The sequence below is a fragment of the Ailuropoda melanoleuca genome, chromosome 5 (genome assembly GCF_002007445.2).
Source record: "Ailuropoda melanoleuca isolate Jingjing chromosome 5, ASM200744v2, whole genome shotgun sequence".
Taxonomy (NCBI): Eukaryota; Metazoa; Chordata; class Mammalia; order Carnivora; family Ursidae; genus Ailuropoda; species Ailuropoda melanoleuca.
The window spans coordinates 2,004,304-2,024,144 of NC_048222.1; the positions used below are offsets into that span (position 1 = coordinate 2,004,304).

At 46.9% G+C, this 19,841-nt stretch overlaps 5 protein-coding genes and 1 non-coding gene across 6 annotated transcripts; 3 read left to right on the plus strand and 3 right to left on the minus strand.

Moving 5' to 3' along the window:
* Positions 1-1,849: 1,849 nt before the first annotated feature.
* On the minus strand, positions 1,850-1,921 carry TRNAM-CAU. The gene has a single exon. It is a non-coding gene; the product is annotated as a tRNA-Met (tRNA).
* Positions 1,922-2,699: 778 nt separating this feature from the next.
* Positions 2,700-3,095, plus strand: LOC100465110 (histone H4). Its single transcript, XM_002928543.4, has one exon. The coding sequence runs from the start codon at positions 2,737-2,739 to the stop codon at positions 3,046-3,048; it is 312 nt and encodes a 103-aa protein (XP_002928589.1). The 5' UTR covers positions 2,700-2,736; the 3' UTR covers positions 3,049-3,095.
* A 4,613-nt stretch (positions 3,096-7,708) lies between these two features.
* On the minus strand, positions 7,709-8,157 carry LOC100468878 (histone H2B type 1-C/E/F/G/I). Its single transcript, XM_002928555.4, has one exon. It carries the CDS (start codon positions 8,133-8,135, stop codon positions 7,755-7,757), a length of 381 nt encoding a protein of 126 aa, XP_002928601.2. The 5' UTR covers positions 8,136-8,157; the 3' UTR covers positions 7,709-7,754.
* A 336-nt stretch (positions 8,158-8,493) lies between these two features.
* Positions 8,494-8,986, plus strand: LOC100464863 (histone H2A type 1-E). The gene has a single exon (XM_034660125.1). It carries the CDS (start codon positions 8,539-8,541, stop codon positions 8,929-8,931), a length of 393 nt encoding a protein of 130 aa, XP_034516016.1. The 5' UTR covers positions 8,494-8,538; the 3' UTR covers positions 8,932-8,986.
* A 947-nt stretch (positions 8,987-9,933) lies between these two features.
* On the plus strand, positions 9,934-19,334 carry LOC100464611. Its single transcript, XM_034660183.1, has 4 exons — positions 9,934-10,373; positions 17,012-17,127; positions 17,284-17,398; positions 18,276-19,334. Exons 1-4 carry the CDS (start codon positions 9,965-9,967, stop codon positions 18,797-18,799), a joined length of 1,164 nt encoding a protein of 387 aa, XP_034516074.1. The 5' UTR covers positions 9,934-9,964; the 3' UTR covers positions 18,800-19,334.
* Positions 16,964-17,428, minus strand: LOC100464112 (histone H2B type 1-C/E/F/G/I). Its single transcript, XM_002928539.4, has one exon. The coding sequence runs from the start codon at positions 17,391-17,393 to the stop codon at positions 17,013-17,015; it is 381 nt and encodes a 126-aa protein (XP_002928585.1). The 5' UTR covers positions 17,394-17,428; the 3' UTR covers positions 16,964-17,012.
* Positions 19,335-19,841: the final 507 nt, after the last annotated feature.

Below are 19,841 nucleotides of genomic sequence, written 5' to 3' on the forward strand. Positions count from 1 at the left end.
AAACGAGGGGTCACCCTTTTCTCTGTCTGCTACAAAGCTTACCTCCCACAGGCCTTGCTGGTCACTCTACTCGGAAGTGCGACCCGATGCAGTGGAGTGGCAGGCGGTGCCCTCCTCCTCCAGGCTGTGAGTGTATGTGACGGTAAACAGCTACCAAACTCATCTGCCCCGTGTTGAGCATGGGGTGTGTGGCCATTTGGTATTAGGCAGAGGATCCCTCCTTCACCTATAGGGTGAACGGGAGGTGATCAGAATACAGCCACTTTACTTTTCTCCCCAAATCCTCCTCCTCCAGTCGCCCTCACCTCCATGCTGGATCACACTGAATGTTTTGTAGTTTTCTAGAAACCCTTAACTGTTATGCCTCCTTGTATTTGCTTGCTTTGTTTTTTCTACCGAGAAGCCTCTTCTTGGCTACCTGCCAACCTCTTACTCATTCTAGTTTGGACTCCAAATCTGCCACCTTTCCCAAATTGGGCCATTGCCAGGGCAAAGGTAACTCAACAAATCTATTTTACTCAAGTTTTCACAGATGTCTGTAGCCATGGTGATGACCCTTGGTCACACCCGGTGAACTAAAATACTGGCGTGTTCACTTAATTACTGGGTCATGATGTTATCCTGTGTGCCTGAAGCAGTGGGTCACGATGAATCAGGTTGTCAGCATATTTCAAGGAAACTCGGAAATTCATGATGTGTATCTGGTGTCCGGATGGCCAATCATGTGGTAGGCATGTGATGAGCTCCCTTTCAGAACGTGGGCTCCCATACTCAAGTGGACTTTGCTTGGGAACCACAGCTCCCACTGGTCCCTGCAAGTTCACAACTGGAGAGAAAGAATGTGGATCATCTCTGAAGATGGAGCACCAGAAAGACTTCTCTTGTGTTTGCTTGTGTATCTTTTCCTGCTGTGTCTGCACTTTTCCCTTTGCTGTAATAAATCTTAACTTTGAGTACATGTTCAGTCATGGAGTCCTTCTAGCAATTCGTCCAATTACTGGGTGATCAGGGGGTACCAGGAACAGTCATTCTTCCTTATTCCCACTGCACTTGGTGTATAATCTTTTAAAAGAAATCCCTTATTCTACTATACATACTTGTTTGCAAGCATGTCTAGACTGTAGACTACTTAAATACTTTTCTTACTGTTTAGCACAGTATCTGACACATAAATATCTGAATAGGGAGCTTTTCTGAAAGATATGTAAAACATACACTTTAAAAAATGAGCATAGAGAACAGTCCTGTTAGAGAATGTAAAGGAAGGTAGGCGGTGGAGACACCTTTACCAGCAGCGACCACGTAAGTGGCCACCAAGACTTTGTGCTCTGGCTCCAACTGTTACTTATTTACTCCGAAGATTAAGACTTAAGTAGTTGCAAAGGTTTGGCGCTGGGATGGCCAGGAGATTTCTTGTCTATCGCTTTAGCCCCATGGCCACAACTACCTAACAAGTAGTCTTTCTGAATTATGTATAGAAGGAAATTAAACCCCTTATCTGGACTTCCAGCCCTGCCCTCACCGCCACACTCAACTTTTTTAGCGTTTTCCCAGCTTCCCAGGGCGATGAGACTGTCGTGATAACTGCTGGCAACAATAGCACTATCACTTTGGCAACCACTAGAAATAAAGTTTATTGTGGGGAGACATATTAGTTAATGATAATTGAGTGTCCTTTACCGACGTTCTATTTATCTCTAGAGAATGTAAACGGTTTCACGTTTATTTTCAGGAAATAATTTAAACTCCAGAATTAGACAACACAAAACAAATCTAGCTCTATTTTCTCTCCGTGTTATGAAACTAAGCTACAGAATTTTAATTTAAAAGGTGTATCAAAAAAGAACCCTAGCAGAGGATGGTTTCGATCCATCGACCTCTGGGTTATGGGCCCAGCACGCTTCCGCTGCGCCACTCTGCTCCTCTTCGAAGGGCTTTTCCTAATAATACTCTTAACTCTTCCCGGAGGATTCCTCTTACTGGAAGAACCCACGCGAGGTCGTCTATTTCCTTCAACCCCTTGGCTACCACAAGCTGCCAGCTCTCTTCGGAATAATACCGCTACCAGAATCAAAGAGAAAACAAAGTAGGCGCAGAGAAGGAAAGATTAACACCCTGTTGAGATTTCGGACGCCGAAGTGAGAGGTGGCTGGATATATAAAAGAGAGTGACAAGCTCTAATCAACAGGGAAGGAAGAGGAAGGCCGGGTAAGGATCGCGGGCGAGCATTGCGCCTCGGAGACACTAACCAGGCACGCATTCGCCTTTGGGAAGAACACCCTCCCGGGCTTGGTGATGGAAGTGCCGTCTGGCCACGTGAGCCAGGCCGCGGCTTGCGGCGGGAAGGGCCGGTCCGCGGGCGCAGGAACACCGCGGGCGCCGCAGGCCAACGCAGACATCTGCGTGACCGGACAAGCCACGCCCCGCAGCAATAGACATGGCAAAACGGTCCTTTCTTTAGTCTGACGCAGTTAAAAAGGTTCGAAATTCCCAGGTGGGGACCCAGGACGCTCTAGCCGCGCCGCAGAGGGCACGGTAGCGGAGAGGGTGGGGGAGAGCGACGGCGGGGCCCAGCGGTCCGTGACGTCACAGAGCCCGCTGCTAGGGGCGGGGCCGCCAACGGCCATTCCCGCGTGCGCTCTTCCAGTCTTCAATTAGGTCCGCAATCCGCACATATAAGGAGGTTGTCTTAACGGCTTCCTTGCTTTTTTGGAAAATCCTTTTGGTCTTGCAGCTATGTCTGGTCGTGGCAAGGGCGGGAAGGGCCTGGGCAAGGGGGGCGCCAAGCGCCATCGCAAGGTGCTGCGCGACAACATCCAGGGCATCACCAAGCCCGCCATCCGGCGGCTGGCCCGGCGCGGCGGCGTCAAGCGCATCTCCGGCCTCATCTACGAGGAGACCCGCGGGGTGCTCAAGGTGTTCCTGGAGAACGTGATCCGGGACGCCGTCACCTACACGGAGCACGCCAAGCGCAAGACGGTCACGGCCATGGACGTGGTCTACGCGCTCAAGCGCCAGGGCCGCACTCTCTACGGCTTCGGGGGCTGAGCACCCACGACCCACCGTATTTCCAAACACAAAGGCCCTTTTCAGGGCCGCCCACATGTCATGAAAGAGCTGCATCACTCGTCACTTAATAGTCTTTGAATCGCGTTTGAGCGTTGAGGTTCCAAATGGGTTAATTATGGTTGCAGTTATCGCCTGGCGCGAGTCATTTTTTTAATCTGGCCGCTTTGGAACCCCGGGAGTTAATCGCATTCTTCGGCCGTGTGGTTGTTGCTTTGCGGCAGCCGGATCTGTTTAGATTTTCGCCGCCTGAGCGCTTTATGTCCGCAGAGCCGCTCACGTGGCGTTGTCTGCTTTCCCAAGGAGCCTCCTCTGTTCTCGAGCACTTCCGAGTTAGAAATCGTGCTCGCTTGCTTCCTGACCACTAGAAAGCGGGGGTCCCCGGCCGGCAGGTAGCGGGTGAGCCTTCCCCGCCCGGCTCCTGTTCCCAAGATGGCGGGGCGGGCAAGGGACAAAGAGCCTGCCGGCGGGGGCGGCGGCGGCGGGGAACAAAGACGGGTTCCCGCCGAGGGGCCGCCCCGCCCCCGGCTGGGGCGCGCTCTTCCCGCCGCTCCGTGGTCCGGAAGGCGCTGGGGGAAATGCACTCGCGGGGAGACCTGGCAGGTGTTTAAGCACGGCCCCGAAATTCTCTGACAGTTTGAAAATCTGAAGTAGTTAAGGTCGATGTTACCTGATGAGTAGCATTTTAGGAACCTGTACACATAGGGATCAGGATATTTCACCCCAAATTACTGAGTGTAGGGGGGGAAGAAGTCCTCTTCCTTCAAGGTCTTCCAGCTAGACTAAAATTTACATGAGACATGAACAGGAGAAAAAAAAATACAAAGTTTTATTACCTGCGTGTAGAGGCCCCATAATGAGACAGACATAAATGACCGAGGCGGGCAGTTTTTATGCCTTTTAGACAGAACACAATACATTTGTGAGGAATTGACAGGATTAAAAACATGAAAATTATCCTTTAATATAACTTTTAATATTAAGGAAAATTTACTGCACTGACCTTATTTTTCTCACTTTTACAAAGAGTAGGGAAAATAGAGAATAGAGAAAACTGGCACCGGACTAATAGTAATCAGACGAGCATTTGGAAACCACTGATTTGTTCAAGTCCCTCATTTCAACATTGAAAAAAGTGTCTGAATCAGCTCAGCTAATCAGAGAAGGGGGCAGGGTTAAAGCAGATTTCCTATTTGCCCTATAAATATATCTACTATTCATTTCCTGTATTAAGCCTTTTATTTTGTCATTATAAGTAATCCACACGTATGTTATTAATACAATATTATGAAGTAATCCACACGACAAAATTTCTACTTAATATTTTATATTTCAGCAAAGCATCCTAGAAATTTTTTTAAGGCAACCAACAAAGCAAATGTCAACCAATAGATAGATGAATTGTGACATGATCAGGCACAACCTTCCAATCCAACCTGGCTCTGAAAACATGAACTTTAGCCACATGTGATAACATGGCAACTCATTGTTCCCTGAATAAAGCAATTCCCAGGAACTAGATGCAATATAATACTATGTTGATCCATTTAGGCTAATTATGCTGTGATAAACAATCCCCAAATCCCAGTGATTTACTATGATAAAGGTTTATGTTTTGCACATAATGTTTATTGACTGTGGGTCATTTATTTGGTATAAATTTCTTATTTTGAGGTTATTTGAATTTCCTTTGAGTGTATAAAAGGATAGTTCTTTTACAAAGTGGGATTGATAGCCGTCTTCTAAGTTGTTGGCAACACCACAGCAATCTTTAGGGTGACCCTAGCTTTCCCTAGTCTGGGAATGATTGTGGATGGCAATTTCGTGATCTATTCTAGCTTTAAAAGTGCAGCTGTTTTCCTGAAGATGATTCCTCATTCTGGCTAGACACTACAGCGAGGTTCGGCAAAGAGAACTGGAGGCATGGGAACAAAACAGGAATAAAAAGTTCCTGAGCAACTCTTGTGTGAATTTCCAGGGTCCCTTCCATATAGCCCAACTTACTGTTAAATGAGGTACCCTTAGTACTAGTGAGACATGGGGAAGTCCCTGAAAAATGAGTCACATGTTGCTTGAGTTGGCAGGCAGTGATAGGGAAGTCCCACAGCCATAGGCCCCAAGTTGTTCTCCAAAGAGTTCAGGGTAAAGAAATGTTCAAAGGAGGGGTTATAGACTGTTAGAAGGGAGTTATGTTGTTCACACTGCCAGACCAACCCTAACTAGTGTCACTTGCTGGTAGGCTTTGTGGCCTACTGCCTTGTTCAAAGCCTCAAGACTCAGATTCTAATATGGGCAGGACCAAGGGCACCTTCCCTAACACTTCAACCAGAGGTTTTAAGGGACAGCTAATATTTTGGAAGACTTTCCTCCGTGTAGGTACTGTCCTCAATGCTTTACTGTATTCTTTTACTGATCATGCAGCAATGCCACGTGGCAGTTACTAATTATTATTCCCATTTGAGAGGTAAAGAAATGCTAACAGAAGGTTTAAGAAATTGGCCCAAATTTAGCATTGAAATAGGTTGCCAGGACTGTATTGTGTCCTAAGGGATTCCTCCTTAAGCCACACTTGTATATCTCTTTTCATGTACTATTTTCAAATGTACTTAAAATTAGCTTTGGGGAGCAAGAAGTGAATGCCTTCATTACATGTGGGGCTTAGAGAATCTTCTTCACAAGCCCCATTACAAAATTGAGTCACTTATATAGGAAATGGTTGGGGTTTAGAGCCAATGGCCCAGAAAGAATTCTTGAGACGTCTTTGGTGCAAAGAGGTGGTTTTATTAAAGCACGGGGACAGGACCTGTGGGCAGAAAGAGCTGCACTGGGGCCATGAAAAGTGGCCCATTACATGCTTTCAAGTTGGGAGGGAGTTAGGGATAGCACAAGCCTCCAAGGTATTTTATAAACAAGGTTTTTAGGACCTTGAGGGAGCTAGGTATTGTTAGGAAAAGCTCTTTTATTACTACTTAATAAAAACTCAGTCATGAGACTCTTTAGATGTATAACAGTGGATCATATGCTTGGAGGATGATTGCTAACAGATAACTCGGTGGGGGTAGAGTTAAAGGAAGTTTCCAAGGGAAGTTTTGTATGTTGAAGTAGACTCACAGGATCCTGGGGGGGTTGGAATAATGTCAAGCTTAAGATCGCCTTTTGCCCTTAGCAAAGTCTTAACAACTGGGCAGCTGAGCTCCCAGAGGAAGCCCTTTCAAGGATTTGTTAATGAGCTGTAGGAAGTAAGGAAATTTAATTTTTTCTTTGCTTCCCACATCACTTATATTAATGCTCACAGAAATCTACTATGTAGGTATTTGCAGATAAAGACATGTGGCCAGTAAGCAGAAACAGATTTCCGAGCTCAGTTATACATTGCCAATGCACATGGTTTCCCATCTACAGCACATCGCTTAGAAAGGTTGAATTCGCCGCCGGCTGATCCTTAGCTTCCATATGTCGCTGTGTACTTTGGCTGGTTTAGGAATTGCTGTGCATCAAAGGACAAGCGTTATCACCTGGTCAGTTTTGCTTTTGTTTTATTCTAATGCTCAATTTTCTCTCTGAGCCTGTTACCCCATTCTTATGATTGCAACTGGCCTCTATAGCTTGAGAAAAATCTAATAGTGTGGAAATAGTCCTTAGATAGGGATTCAGATCCCACTTTTATTTATTTATGTAAGGAGCTACTTAACCTTAATTCCTCAGGTCGTTCACTTGTAAAATGGGAGATTCCATTTTGTATGACTGTGATTGTAGGCTGAAATCATGCGAAGGACAAGCACACGAACGTTAATTCCTTTTAACTCCTCTCACTTAAAATAAAATCCCAGGGAATGAAGACGTGACTGAGGACAAGATCATTCAGGACACGGAGAGGTTTAGGGAGAACTCTGGGACTCCTTGGGGCTGAAGAGTTAAGAGGCTGACAGATTGAGGCAGATCGCTATCTCTTCATCAGCCCCCACCCCGAATTAAAGATGGAGACTTTCACTTGCTTCCTTACCCCTCATGCTACCCAGTTGCAGACAGTGTCTTTTAAACCCCATGTGTATTAAACGGGGTAGAAAACCAGTGGATCAGTTCTTGACCGTGCCAAGAGCAATATTTAGCTACGTTAAAACTTGCAGTGAAGAACTTCATGGAATTGGGAGGACGTGGGTTTGAGACTGGCAGAGACCCGCTGTCATTTAGACACCCAAGTTGTAAAGGGTACATGACTCCATTAGATGCCGCTGTTGTCACTAGTTAGCTCAAAGCAAGTTAAAAAAAAAAAAAGGTAGTTTCATTTTATCAAGAATGCTTACTCCTACTCCTCTTACTTGCTTTGATTTAGGGCTACTCAAAACCTAGACTGTTTTCTCCTAATTACTCCCGATTCAGAAGTAGTGGTAGAGGACAAAATGAATAGTCCATTGAGGTGGGAGCACCTTAAGTATATTACTCTCAGTAGCTAGCTACCGGAGCAGATAAGCAGAATGCGCTACAGTCCAATTGCTTACAGATTTACTCTTTGGTGACTGGATCATGCCGGAAGCAATTTGTGTCCCCAGATTATTATACTCAACAAATTAAATATTACAATGGTTCTACTATTTTCACCAAGCTTGTAAAGTTTCAGCTCTTTAAGTGACAATGTGGGTGGCTCTTAAAAGAGCCTGAAGTCGTTGGTGCTGTTCGAAGGGACAAATTTACTTGGAACTGGTGTATTTGGTGACGGCCTTGGTGCCCTCGGACACGGCGTGCTTGGCCAGCTCCCCGGGCAGCAGCAGGCGCACGGCCGTCTGGATCTCCCTGGACGTGATGGTCGAGCGCTTGTTGTAATGCGCCAGGCGCGACGCCTCGCCCGCGATGCGCTCGAAGATGTCGTTGACGAACGAGTTCATGATGCCCATGGCCTTGGACGAGATGCCGGTGTCGGGGTGCACCTGCTTCAGCACCTTGTACACGTACACCGAGTAGCTCTCCTTGCGGCTGCGCTTGCGCTTCTTGCCGTCCTTCTTCTGCGCCTTGGTCACCGCCTTCTTGGAGCCCTTCTTCGGGGCCGGAGCGGACTTCGCCGGTTCAGGCATTGCAATGAGATAACACACCCAAAAGAAAACGAAAGATATACGCCCACGACCAAGCGCGGTCCTATTTATTTGATGAGTATGCAAATTAGGTATTGCAGAATTACGATTTCTGATTGGTCTCTTCAGTGTCCTAACCTCTGATAGGCTCCTTGTTTATGCTAAACTCTCATTGGCTTGTCCCCTTATTTCAACCCCTTACATAATTTGACCTTGCAACTGTAAACGCCCTATGTAAATTAGGGGCGTTGTTGTTTTGCATATGCCTCTTGATTGGCTGGAATTCGTGTTCGTCCAACAGCATAGGCTGCTTTACCAGACCACCGCAGAGTATAATTGTTAAGCTTCTGGCCTGGTAGAGGGCCCGATTCTTTTCTGTTTTTAGCGCGGTGTTAGTACGCTAACTATGTCTGGACGCGGGAAACAGGGCGGCAAGGCTCGCGCCAAGGCCAAGACGCGCTCCTCGCGGGCGGGTCTCCAGTTCCCGGTGGGCCGTGTACACCGCCTGCTCCGCAAGGGCAACTACGCCGAGCGGGTCGGGGCCGGCGCGCCCGTGTACCTGGCGGCCGTGCTGGAGTACCTGACGGCCGAGATCCTGGAGCTGGCGGGCAACGCGGCCCGCGACAACAAGAAGACGCGCATCATCCCGCGCCACCTGCAGCTGGCCATCCGCAACGACGAGGAGCTCAACAAGCTGCTGGGCCGCGTGACCATCGCGCAGGGCGGCGTCCTGCCCAACATCCAGGCCGTGCTGCTGCCCAAGAAGACCGAGAGCCACCACAAGGCCAAGGGCAAGTGAATCTGAATACCGGTGTGTGCAGCTAAAACCTTTTTTCCCAAAGGCTCTTTTCAGAGCCGTCCACGATTTCACATAAAAAAAGCTTGTAACAAAGTTTAAATTCTGCTTTTCTATAAACGGTCACAGTCTCTGGGTAATCGAACGATAGTTCACTTAACTGCGATTTATATTGGCTGTTTAACGTTATTTTGAAATGTGCCCCAGCGAAACGGGACTTAAAAAACCTCAGTATGGTATGGAAGGGTTTAATGTAGGGGAGGGGAAGCTAGTAACAGGTACGGTGACGTTTACAAAACCTTGTCTCTAGATGACAGGTTGATTCCGTGTTCCTTTAATCGTATTTAGCAAGTAAAACACCTAGAATAGGGAAAACCAGAAGTAAGGGGGTAGTTAAATGAACCGCTGTGGAAGCGGATCTGTAGTTTCTTAAGACATTGAAAACAGAACTGTAGGACCGGAAGTCGGCGCGGGCTGTTTCAAAGCCGAATTGAATAAAGCTAATACTTTCTGACCACCATAAGGAAGTCAATCACCACTTGTTGCACACTGATCGCCCGTCGTCTCCGGGCCAGGCGTTTCACCTGCGGTTTTGGAGTGCAGATAGGAAGGGGCAGTCCAGACCACTCAAAGCTCAGTTCAGTAGAAGTGACCATCTGAGAAAAAATATTCTGAAGTTTGTTCTGAAAGCGTGACCCTCGGTCTCTTAGGCCCCATTACGTAGGTCTCCAGAATTGGCATCTTCCCCGATACCCAGGTGATTTCTTAGAATTTGAGATGAGTTGAAGCAGCATATTACTAAGTTAACTTCTTGGATCGCTGAGTACAACAGAGACGGGATTGGAATGTTGACTAATTCATCCAATCCAAGTCTCCTAGGAATCCACCAATCACGTCGTTCACTCTTTAGCCAATGGTTGTATTGCGCGGGACTTTTGAAAAATGCAAGACCAATCGGGAGGCTTCTGAGTATATATAAAGGCAACGTCTTCATGCTCATTTCTTAGTTAGGCTTCTTTCCCCTGTTTCCTCCGAGATGGCTCGCACGAAGCAGACGGCGCGCAAGTCGACCGGCGGCAAGGCCCCGCGCAAGCAGCTGGCCACCAAGGCGGCCCGCAAGAGCGCGCCGGCCACCGGCGGCGTCAAGAAGCCGCACCGCTACCGGCCCGGCACGGTGGCCCTGCGCGAGATCCGGCGCTACCAGAAGTCCACCGAGCTGCTGATCCGCAAGCTGCCGTTCCAGCGGCTGGTGCGCGAGATCGCGCAGGACTTCAAGACCGACCTGCGCTTCCAGAGCTCGGCCGTGATGGCGCTGCAGGAGGCGTGCGAGGCCTACCTGGTGGGGCTCTTCGAGGACACCAACCTGTGCGCCATCCACGCCAAGCGCGTCACCATCATGCCCAAGGATATCCAGCTGGCGCGCCGCATCCGCGGGGAGAGGGCGTAAAGCTTTCATTTCCACCAGTGATCCAAACAACTCAAAGGCTCTTCTAAGAGCCACCCACTTTGTCTGTAAAGTTGCTGTAATACAGGGACCCTCAAGCAGTCTCGAGATTAATGCTTTTCGAGATTCTTTGAAATTGGTTCCCGAGATTAGTGGAGTTTTAGGGAAGCTTGGTAGATGGCCTTTGGTTCTGGAATTGTGAAATCGTTTTTCCTGACCTTTCAGATGTGACCTAAACCCTTCCTTCTTGAACATGAATTGGGTAGATTACATGTGCAAATTGCCTAAAGATAGTAACTTCTGGCTCTGAAGAAACGGTATGTAAAGATCTTCCTCTGAGGGTCGCTGTGACCTGGGTAGGGGATGAGCCACTTTAAGGTGGTTTGCAAGTGCAGGTTATTGTAAGGCTATCCGGAAGGTGAGGTCCTTTAACCACAAAAGGTTGAACTTGTGTGAAGGTGGCTGTGCATTTGCTACTTACCTCTTGTAAAGGGGGTAAGTTTATGCAACAACAGGTGAAAAAACTCAGCTACGTGCACATGTCTGCCTTTCCATGTCTGAAACCTCAATTTGCTCAATCCCCATCTCTAGTTAAGTGAGAGTTTTAGCTTTCCTGTAAAACAACCTTTTACACAAGAATGCAGGCTTATAGTTGGCTTCTAAAGAATCAGGCTTTCGAATGAGCTTACTGGTCATGATGGCTTCTACAGTCTGACTCAAAGTGTCTGCCCACCAATGCCTTGGACATCATTTGGGAGCTTGCTAGAGATGAAGGTTGTCAGACCCCCCACAGGCCTAGTCAGAATCTACCTTGTTCAGGTGGTTGGTTGACTCTAACAGTAGTTTAAGAAGCCCATTTAAAAAAATATTTTTGGCCTCATCAAGAAAGCAGCCTGTGAACTTTCACCAGGAATCAGCATTTGTAAACAGCATGTTTATGTCACAGAATTAAATGTTTTCTAAATTAATTGCACATAAGAAGAACCTGGGAAGATAGTTTGACTTAATGGAGATCAGTGATCTCAATATTGAGTGCACATTACGGACAATTGGACGTTTTATAAAAAATATCTTTGCCTGGGGTCCAGTCAGTAGCATTTCGATTGTAGTCTGTCGGGGTGATCCCAGGCAATAGTAATGAAAACTTAGGTCCTTCCAACAGGTCACTAGGGTCGAGAGCAGATGCTACATAACTTCCAATCTTGTGATTAGCTCCTGACTCCAGGTTTAGCAAGGATTGATCTGTAGACTCAGGCTTCCTTTCGGCTTGCTTTCAGAGAGAATGTCCTGCTCTCCAAAAGAGGCTTTTCTGGCTTGCTGGAGGACTGTTAAATCTCTGCAATGAATCAAACAGTATCTGGCTTTTGTAGTAATTTCCGAGGATGGGGCTCATGGGAGTCTGTGATGACAGGTGGACCTGCTTTGGGCGATTGACAATGCCAGGTTTTAAGGAATGCTACAAAGAAGAACCTTCTGGACTTCCTGGCAGATGATCTTTCAAGACCTGTCTATCTTCCCATTGGGCACAAAGTCCTGTTTGGGTATCCACCTGGTTTTTCTCCATGGCCGTTATTTATTTATCAATTTATCTTTCTTTTTCCCCATAGCTATTCATTTCACTTTTTAAAACCTTTTTATTATGTGGTATTTTGGAATATATGAAAGTAGAAATATTAGTTTCATAAACTCTATGTACCCTGCATCCAGCTTCCACATCATCAGCACTAGCCAAATATGTTTTAGCCGTGTCTCGTGCACCCCCTTGCCTTGATAATTGTAAAGAAAATGGTATCATTTTTGCTTTCAGTATTTTAAAACATGTCCACCACTTTAAAACCTAATTCTGATGCCATGACGATTCCCCCAACAAACATTCTTAACCTGGGTGAACTTAAAAATTTTATTTACTCCACATATATTTGTTGAGAGTTTACAATGTGCTGGATGTTGTTCTGTGCGTTGGGAATATACTCAGAGAACCATCCAGACAAATAATCAGATAATCCAGACAATATCCAGACAATAAATCAGATAGATACCATGTGTAGTATGTTAGGGGAAAAATAAAGCTAGAGTTAGAGAGTGATGGGGAGCTGAGATTTAGATAAGGCCACCTGTGAAGATGGCACTAAGAGGATACTGTAACAGCGGAGACGCGGAGACTTGAAAGGCGTGGAGAGTTTGAGAAGGGAGTGCTGAGGTGCCAGGAGGCTGCCTGCCGTGGGCAGGGCACAATCCGGGGAGATGAAGGCAGAGAAACAAAGAGAAGCCGGGTCAAGTAGACGGGGGCTCCGAGATGTAAGGCCTTGAGAGGAGTCGAACACAGGAATTTCTGTGACTGTTTCTCATATAAGCCGTTCTGCTTTATATTTAGGTAGTCTCCGTTGGACTCCAGTACAAAAATTAGGGCCCAGTTTTCTTCCTGCTTTGTGCTATCCAGACCTTGAAAATGGAAGCTGACCTTTAGCATTTCATAGAGAGAAAAGAGAAAATCGCTGAAAGGTAGGGGTTAAATGTAATTCATATCCCAGTTATTTCATATTCACTAGTTGTTTTTTATTGTTGTTTCTTTTTTTTGCCAGTTTACTCTCAGGCAACACTCTCCGTTTACTCGGATTGCAAATTCAGGATAATAAATGCGAATATCTTCTGGGTCCACAAAAGAGATCCTTCGTATCCTAAACGGGGGGTGAGCTCCGCACCTGCACTTCAGTCAGCAGCGGTGTTTCTGGCGGAATCTAAGCCCTCCGACCGCCAGCTGCAAGCTCTGGGTAGCAGCTCGGTGTCTGTTAGGTCATTTGTCCAAGAGAGGTGTTAACGACACCTGCCGTGGGAATTGTGTAGGTAAAAGAGCTGTGACTTCATTAGTTCAAAAGTGTCATTTGGTGCCTACATAGATCGTTTTATTTAGTCCACAGGATAACTATGGTTAGGGACCGTGAGCCCAAATACGACGCTGGAGAAATGCACGCACAGCGAGGCGAGCTACTGCCTACAGCGGCTCGTTCCCGTACTGCAGTCGTGGCCTTACCTCCAGGGCTAGAGAACGGAGGGCCATTGTGTGTTACTTGCATAACTTAGTTTTACTTTATCCATCCATCCATCCAAAACTTCTTGATTACCTACTATGTGTGCCACATTGTTCTAGGTGCCAGAAATAGGGCAGTGAGGAACATGGGGAAAGTTCCCTGTGTGGAGTTCACGGATGTTCTCATTGTGGGAGACAGGAAATAAAAAAACCCCAAATACAGTATGTTGGTGGGTAAAGAGATTAAGAAAACAGGCCAAGAAGATTAAGGACTGCCAGGGAGTGGGAGCGATGGGTGGTGGAGGGTTGTAGTTTTAAACAGAGTGGGTGGGGAAGACTTCACCGCTTAGACGCCAGTGAGCAGAGGCAGGAAGATCATTCGAGAAGATCATTCCACAGGGAAGCTACCGTGATGACGAAACAGATCCTAAGTTGGGAGCATACTCAGCGGCACGGCCACGGGTCTGACGACCAACTAGACAGAACCAGGGTTTTCTTGTTTTCTCAAGCTGGAGTTTTCTTTCTTTCTTTCTTTCTTTCTTTCTTTCTTTCTTTCTTTCTTTCTTTCTTTCTTTCTTTCTTTCTCTCTCTCTCTTTCTTTCCTAGATTTTATTTATTTATTTGACAGAGAAAGACAGCCGGCGAGAGAGGGAACACAATGCAGGGGGAGTGGGAGAGGAAGAAGCAGGCTCCCAGCAGAGGAGCCCGATGTGGGGCTCGATCCCAGAACGCAGGGATCACGCCCTGAGCCGAAGGCAGACGCTTAACAACTGCGCCACCCAGGCGCCCCTCAAGCTGGAGTTTCTAGGTAAACTCCACATTAATTCACATGTTTTTAATATTTTTAAAAAGTATGATGCCAGGTTCCTGAGCACACCCAACTTCTCTGGTGATCTAAGAGGCAAGGGCAGGAAGAGATGCGTGTTAATCTCATGGAGGACTGCCAGCCTGATTCAAAGACACCAGTACTTAAGGAAAGAGTATTAATTGTGTGATAATTCATTTAAAATAAAAAATAAGATTTGAGGTTCTAAATAATCACTGTCATAATTTTTCAGAAGAAAGAGTACATCCACGGAGTGGTTCTGCGTAATGCCTAAGGTCACGGAGCTGGGAAATGTCCTCTGTAGGTGTAAGAACTCATCAGTTTCCCTCTTGTCTTATTTATAATATTTATAATTTATAATTAGCTATTTAAGTAGGAATTTCGTACTTATATGAGCTGTGGTAGGGACTGCCACACAGCTGTCCCCTGAAATAGGTTTCCTTTCTACGTACTAATTGAACTCCCCGGCTTCGGGGGGAGCTAGTGTGGCCGTGACTACGTGTGCTCAACCGTCTGTTAGCAAAGGCAGAGAGACGCCATTCTCGGGATTTCAGTAAAGGGTGAGGGCGCTTCTTTACCCTTGCCTCCCTCCTTCAGGGTGGAAGGTGGAGCAGACATCTTAGACTACGAGGTAGGAAATCACCTACATGTTAGTCTAGTTTGTCGTATTTTCAAATACACTGTGAGGCAGCCATTTCTGAGGCGCATGGCCTCCAGTGCAGGCTGACAGGGACGTCCCAGCAGCCGGACAGCTATGTGGGTGTTGTCTGTAGAGGGCAAATGCAGCTAATATGGAAGTCACCAAATGGCGGGACAATTTAAAATTACATAAATACTGAGTACCTCATCAACATTTAGTGTCTCACAAACGTTTGGCGCTTCTCGGTCCTTTCCTCTCTTCCTATCTTCGTGTAACACGTGAGCTCTGCTTGCTTTTTCCACGTGTAACATGTCTTCTGGGCAACTGATTTATGATTTTTGGTAAATACAGCTTTTGAATTATGTCTACATTTCATAAAATTCCCCGCTTACCTATTTAACACTTCTTAGAAGTTTCTTACTTAGGAATCACCTACTTAACATTTCTTAGAGTTTCAGCCATCCAGTTTGTTGGTGTTGTCTTGGTCCTCCATAGCAGAATTTAATAGCAGAATGTATTTCAGAATATTCTCAAATAATAGAGAAAACACACATTACACAGAGAGAGAGAGTTCCCTCAGGAGAGCGGGGCCCCATTCCAGGCCTGAGCTACGTATCTGTACATGAGAAATGACTATTTTAGGTTGTCGGTCATTTCTAAGGGTACCTAATACTAACTCATAGGCATACATAAAAGTCCTTAAAAGGATTAATGGACCAGATTTGCTATGCTAGCTTTCCTTTCTGCATTTCAGTAAGATCGGATCCTATGTTTTAGTAAGGCACAGCATTAGCACTTCTACAAAATCCTTGTGGAGCAAAAATGAGACACGGCCAGATGAAAGTATAACTACATAGCCCCTGTTGTTAACTATAGTCCGTAAATACGAACTCTGGGTGTCTTTTTCTGCAATCGATTCTTCTCTCCCTCTTGCTGTCTCCTCTTCCTTCAACATTGTCTCTTACTCCACCTTCCTTCCAGAATTGCTTTTCAAGATTAAATCCATTCAGCTTTGGGCAATGCTAAAGTGATCTTCAGACAGAAGCTTATCCCTTCTGTTAGTGCGGTTACTATTTAAATGTCCATTCTAGACGGGAGCCCTGTGAGGTCAAGAATGGTTTCTAACCTGCTCACTGCTCTTTCCCAAGTACCTGTCACTTTCTGAAACTTAACAGGCTCTCAATACATGAACTAATTAACTCAAGAGTCCTAGTCCTTCCACTCAGCACATCCTTTAGGGAAGAATTTGGTCTGTGATCCTAGAATACTCAGCACTAACCATCACTCTCCCTGCCCCACACTCCATGACCAACAGGGAAGTGCCTGTAAGGGCGGACTTGTCAAAAGCCAGGACAGTAGCAGAAGTGCTGTGCTTGAGATTAATCTCAAGGCATTTTGTAATTCTATAGCCGACATCGTATTCTGTTAATGATGCCTATCAATCCCTCTTAAAGGAAGACTACCCAAGCCTGGCTTCTTTGCTGGCTGCCAAAGACATTTCTGTAAGAGAGGCATTGTTCCCAGGCTGTTTGCTGCCGCTTCTTTCCCTTCTCCTTCCTTTTATAAACCCTGTTTAACCTTTTTCAAAGAAGACTGAATGCCTCTATTACTTGCAGAGTAATAGTTTGAGTGAGTTATTCTTCAAGACATCCTTTTCTATTCAGTCAAGTCTCCCCGTCTACCCCTTCCATTTACTAGAAAATTTGCTGGTCTCACGCTATCAGGTATACGGTATCCTATTGTTTTCCACTAAACAAGTCTCACAGAGACCCATCAGGCACAGTATGTCTATAAAGGACGCCCAGAATATACTCAAAAATTTCTCAGCTACAAACCCTGTCAAAAGATCTGCCCTGAATTATTTTCATTTTCTGAATCCTAAACCAAGAGTTTAGCAGCTAGACCTGATTTCTCAGTTTTCAAACAAGTTTTTCTGAGCTTGCTAAAGCCATCTCTGTTCTAGTGAAGCACGATACTGAAAAAACAAGGATGGTAATGTAAAGATGAAGGAAATAGGCACTCTAACTTTGGCACAGCTTTTCCCTAATATTAAGATGGTTCAGTATAAAAGCTCTTTGTGTGAAAGAATTGAGTGGCTCTGAAAAGAGCCTTTGGGGTTGGATTACAAAACGCTTCCTTGGCAAGTTTACTTGGAGCTGGTGTACTTGGTGACGGCCTTGGTGCCCTCGGACACGGCGTGCTTGGCCAGCTCCCCGGGCAGCAGCAGGCGCACGGCCGTCTGGATCTCCCTGGACGTGATGGTCGAGCGCTTGTTGTAATGCGCCAGGCGCGACGCCTCGCCCGCGATGCGCTCGAAGATGTCGTTGACGAACGAGTTCATGATGCCCATGGCCTTGGACGAGATGCCGGTGTCGGGGTGCACCTGCTTCAGCACCTTGTACACGTACACCGAGTAGCTCTCCTTGCGGCTGCGCTTGCGCTTCTTGCCGTCCTTCTTCTGCGCCTTGGTCACCGCCTTCTTGGAGCCCTTCTTCGGGGCCGGAGCGGACTTGGCTGGCTCAGGCATGACAAGTCTCTGACACCAAAACCTAGCAGAGTGAGAGCTAAGCGGAGGATTGGCCTCCTTTTATATGGCTTGTATGCAAATAGAGGCTTAATCTGTCTTAATGCCTGATTGGAGCAAATCAGCCAGTAGAAACATTTTATGCAAATAAGGAGACTTCAAATGTTCTTTTTGATTGGCTGTTTATGTGGCTGCAACTCTAGACTCTTTTCTCCATCAGAAAAAAGCGTTTTCCAAAACAGTAAAATGCCTCGTCAATATGAGCCCTGTGTCTCCCTAGATCCCCACCTAAAGAGACAAAAATCTGATATAAATTTATGACCCTGTTTTCCTGCTAAATTGCAGTTACCCGGATACTAAAAGCAGGAAAGAGAACACAAAAATTAGCTAAATATTTAGATATTTTCAAAGTTATGCCATGGCATTCCCAGTTTGATCAAAGTCGGCAACATTTAAGCTTTAAGAATCAGAGGGTCGTCACATTTACACAGCGATGCTATTTTTATGTTCCCTAGAAACTCTGTCTGGAAGAGGTGCCAGTGTTTGTGTGTTCGGAGTTATGGGATAGGGTGTTTCCATTGCTAAAATAAAACGTTTCTTCAAAGCCAGAAGCTTTGAGAAATGATAAAGGACGAATCTGGACTGGGTCAATCACGTCCAAGAGCAGAGTTTCTGAAACCGCTCAGGAACTGTAAATTTTCACTTTCGCCTCTTCCCAAATTTAATCCAAAGGTATTAAAACAAAGCCAATTAAGGTACTGTAAACATAAAATGCAGGCGGGATAGGGACCCAGAACTGTTAAGTGAGAAGATAGAAAACACATTTCAACAGAAGACTTTTTAAGTGAGTCCTGGTAGCCAATCACAAGGCCCATCACGTTACTTAATTCACCGCGCGGAATTTGAAGATTCGGACCAATCAGGAGGACGTTGCCTTTATAAATAAGAGTCGGCGCAAAAGCACTTTCAGTTGTAAACCGTGTTTGCAATCTCTCGTTATGGCTCGCACGAAGCAGACGGCGCGCAAGTCGACCGGCGGCAAGGCCCCGCGCAAGCAGCTGGCCACCAAGGCGGCCCGCAAGAGCGCGCCGGCCACCGGCGGCGTCAAGAAGCCGCACCGCTACCGGCCCGGCACGGTGGCCCTGCGCGAGATCCGGCGCTACCAGAAGTCCACCGAGCTGCTGATCCGCAAGCTGCCGTTCCAGCGGCTGGTGCGCGAGATCGCGCAGGACTTCAAGACCGACCTGCGCTTCCAGAGCTCGGCCGTGATGGCGCTGCAGGAGGCGTGCGAGGCCTACCTGGTGGGGCTCTTCGAGGACACCAACCTGTGCGCCATCCACGCCAAGCGCGTCACCATCATGCCCAAGGACATCCAGCTGGCGCGCCGCATCCGCGGGGAGAGGGCGTAAGTTGTCACGGAGGAACATAAACTTTTAACCCAAAGGCTCTTTTCAGAGCCGCCTACAATTTCAGGCCGAAGAGCTGCCGCACAGTAGGATCTCCGCATTCCCCCTCCCCCCACGGGTGGCGGCCTTTGCGCGTTTGCTGGCTGCCCACCTCCCGACCCCGGCCTCCGCCCGAGCAGTCGTCAAACCTCGCGACCCTAACCGTGAGCAGGCAGTGTGTGCTCAGCCCGATTGTGCTGTGTTCCCAGGAGAGAGTGTTAGACAAGTCTGGGCTTTTCTTTGGAGCCGTCCGTGTGGCACCACTGAACCAAACGCGGGGCCTGGACCAGTAGCTGAGGATGTGCACAGCAGGAGTTCAGAGCTTGTGGCCGCTCATACCGGAAAACGCAACACTGAGCCCCATGTGTGTGCACCTTTGTTGTGTGAGAATCATGGTGTAGTCATTAGGGCAGAACCCAGCCCTGGCACAAGTGGTGGTGCATAACCTGTTATTAATCCTCGAAGAACCAAGGAGGCAACAGCTCCCAACGTTTCCTCCAACAAATTCAGAATCCTGTGACAAACCCTAGAGCCTCAGAGGATTTGTGCATGAGTCAGGTTTTACCGACGTGAGCCGTGGGGAACTCCTAGCCTCATCTCAGGGTTTATCCCTCGCTGTGGGGATTACTGAATACTGGACGCTTTTCGGGAACTGCATGAACAGCTCTGGACATCAGTGAAAACACAAGTCCCACAACAGGGGCCACAGGACGGGCATACCAGCAGTTTCTTCAACAAACATTGGAGGCTCTTGGTGGGATAAACCCTTAGCTACAGAGCCCAGAAGTCAGATTTTGGAAACAACTGAACGTGTCACTTGATGCAATATTTTGGAATCTTAAGTAAACTTATAAATGGTAAGAGCAACACCATGTGATTTCTTTGTGACTATTGAAAGGGTTATGTCTCTCAGCCATCACTGCAGTACTTTTGTGTCTTAAAAGTAATTTTAAGGTGGAAAGCAGGAAACAAAACAACAAAACTGGCAGGGGCGGGGTGGGGGGGG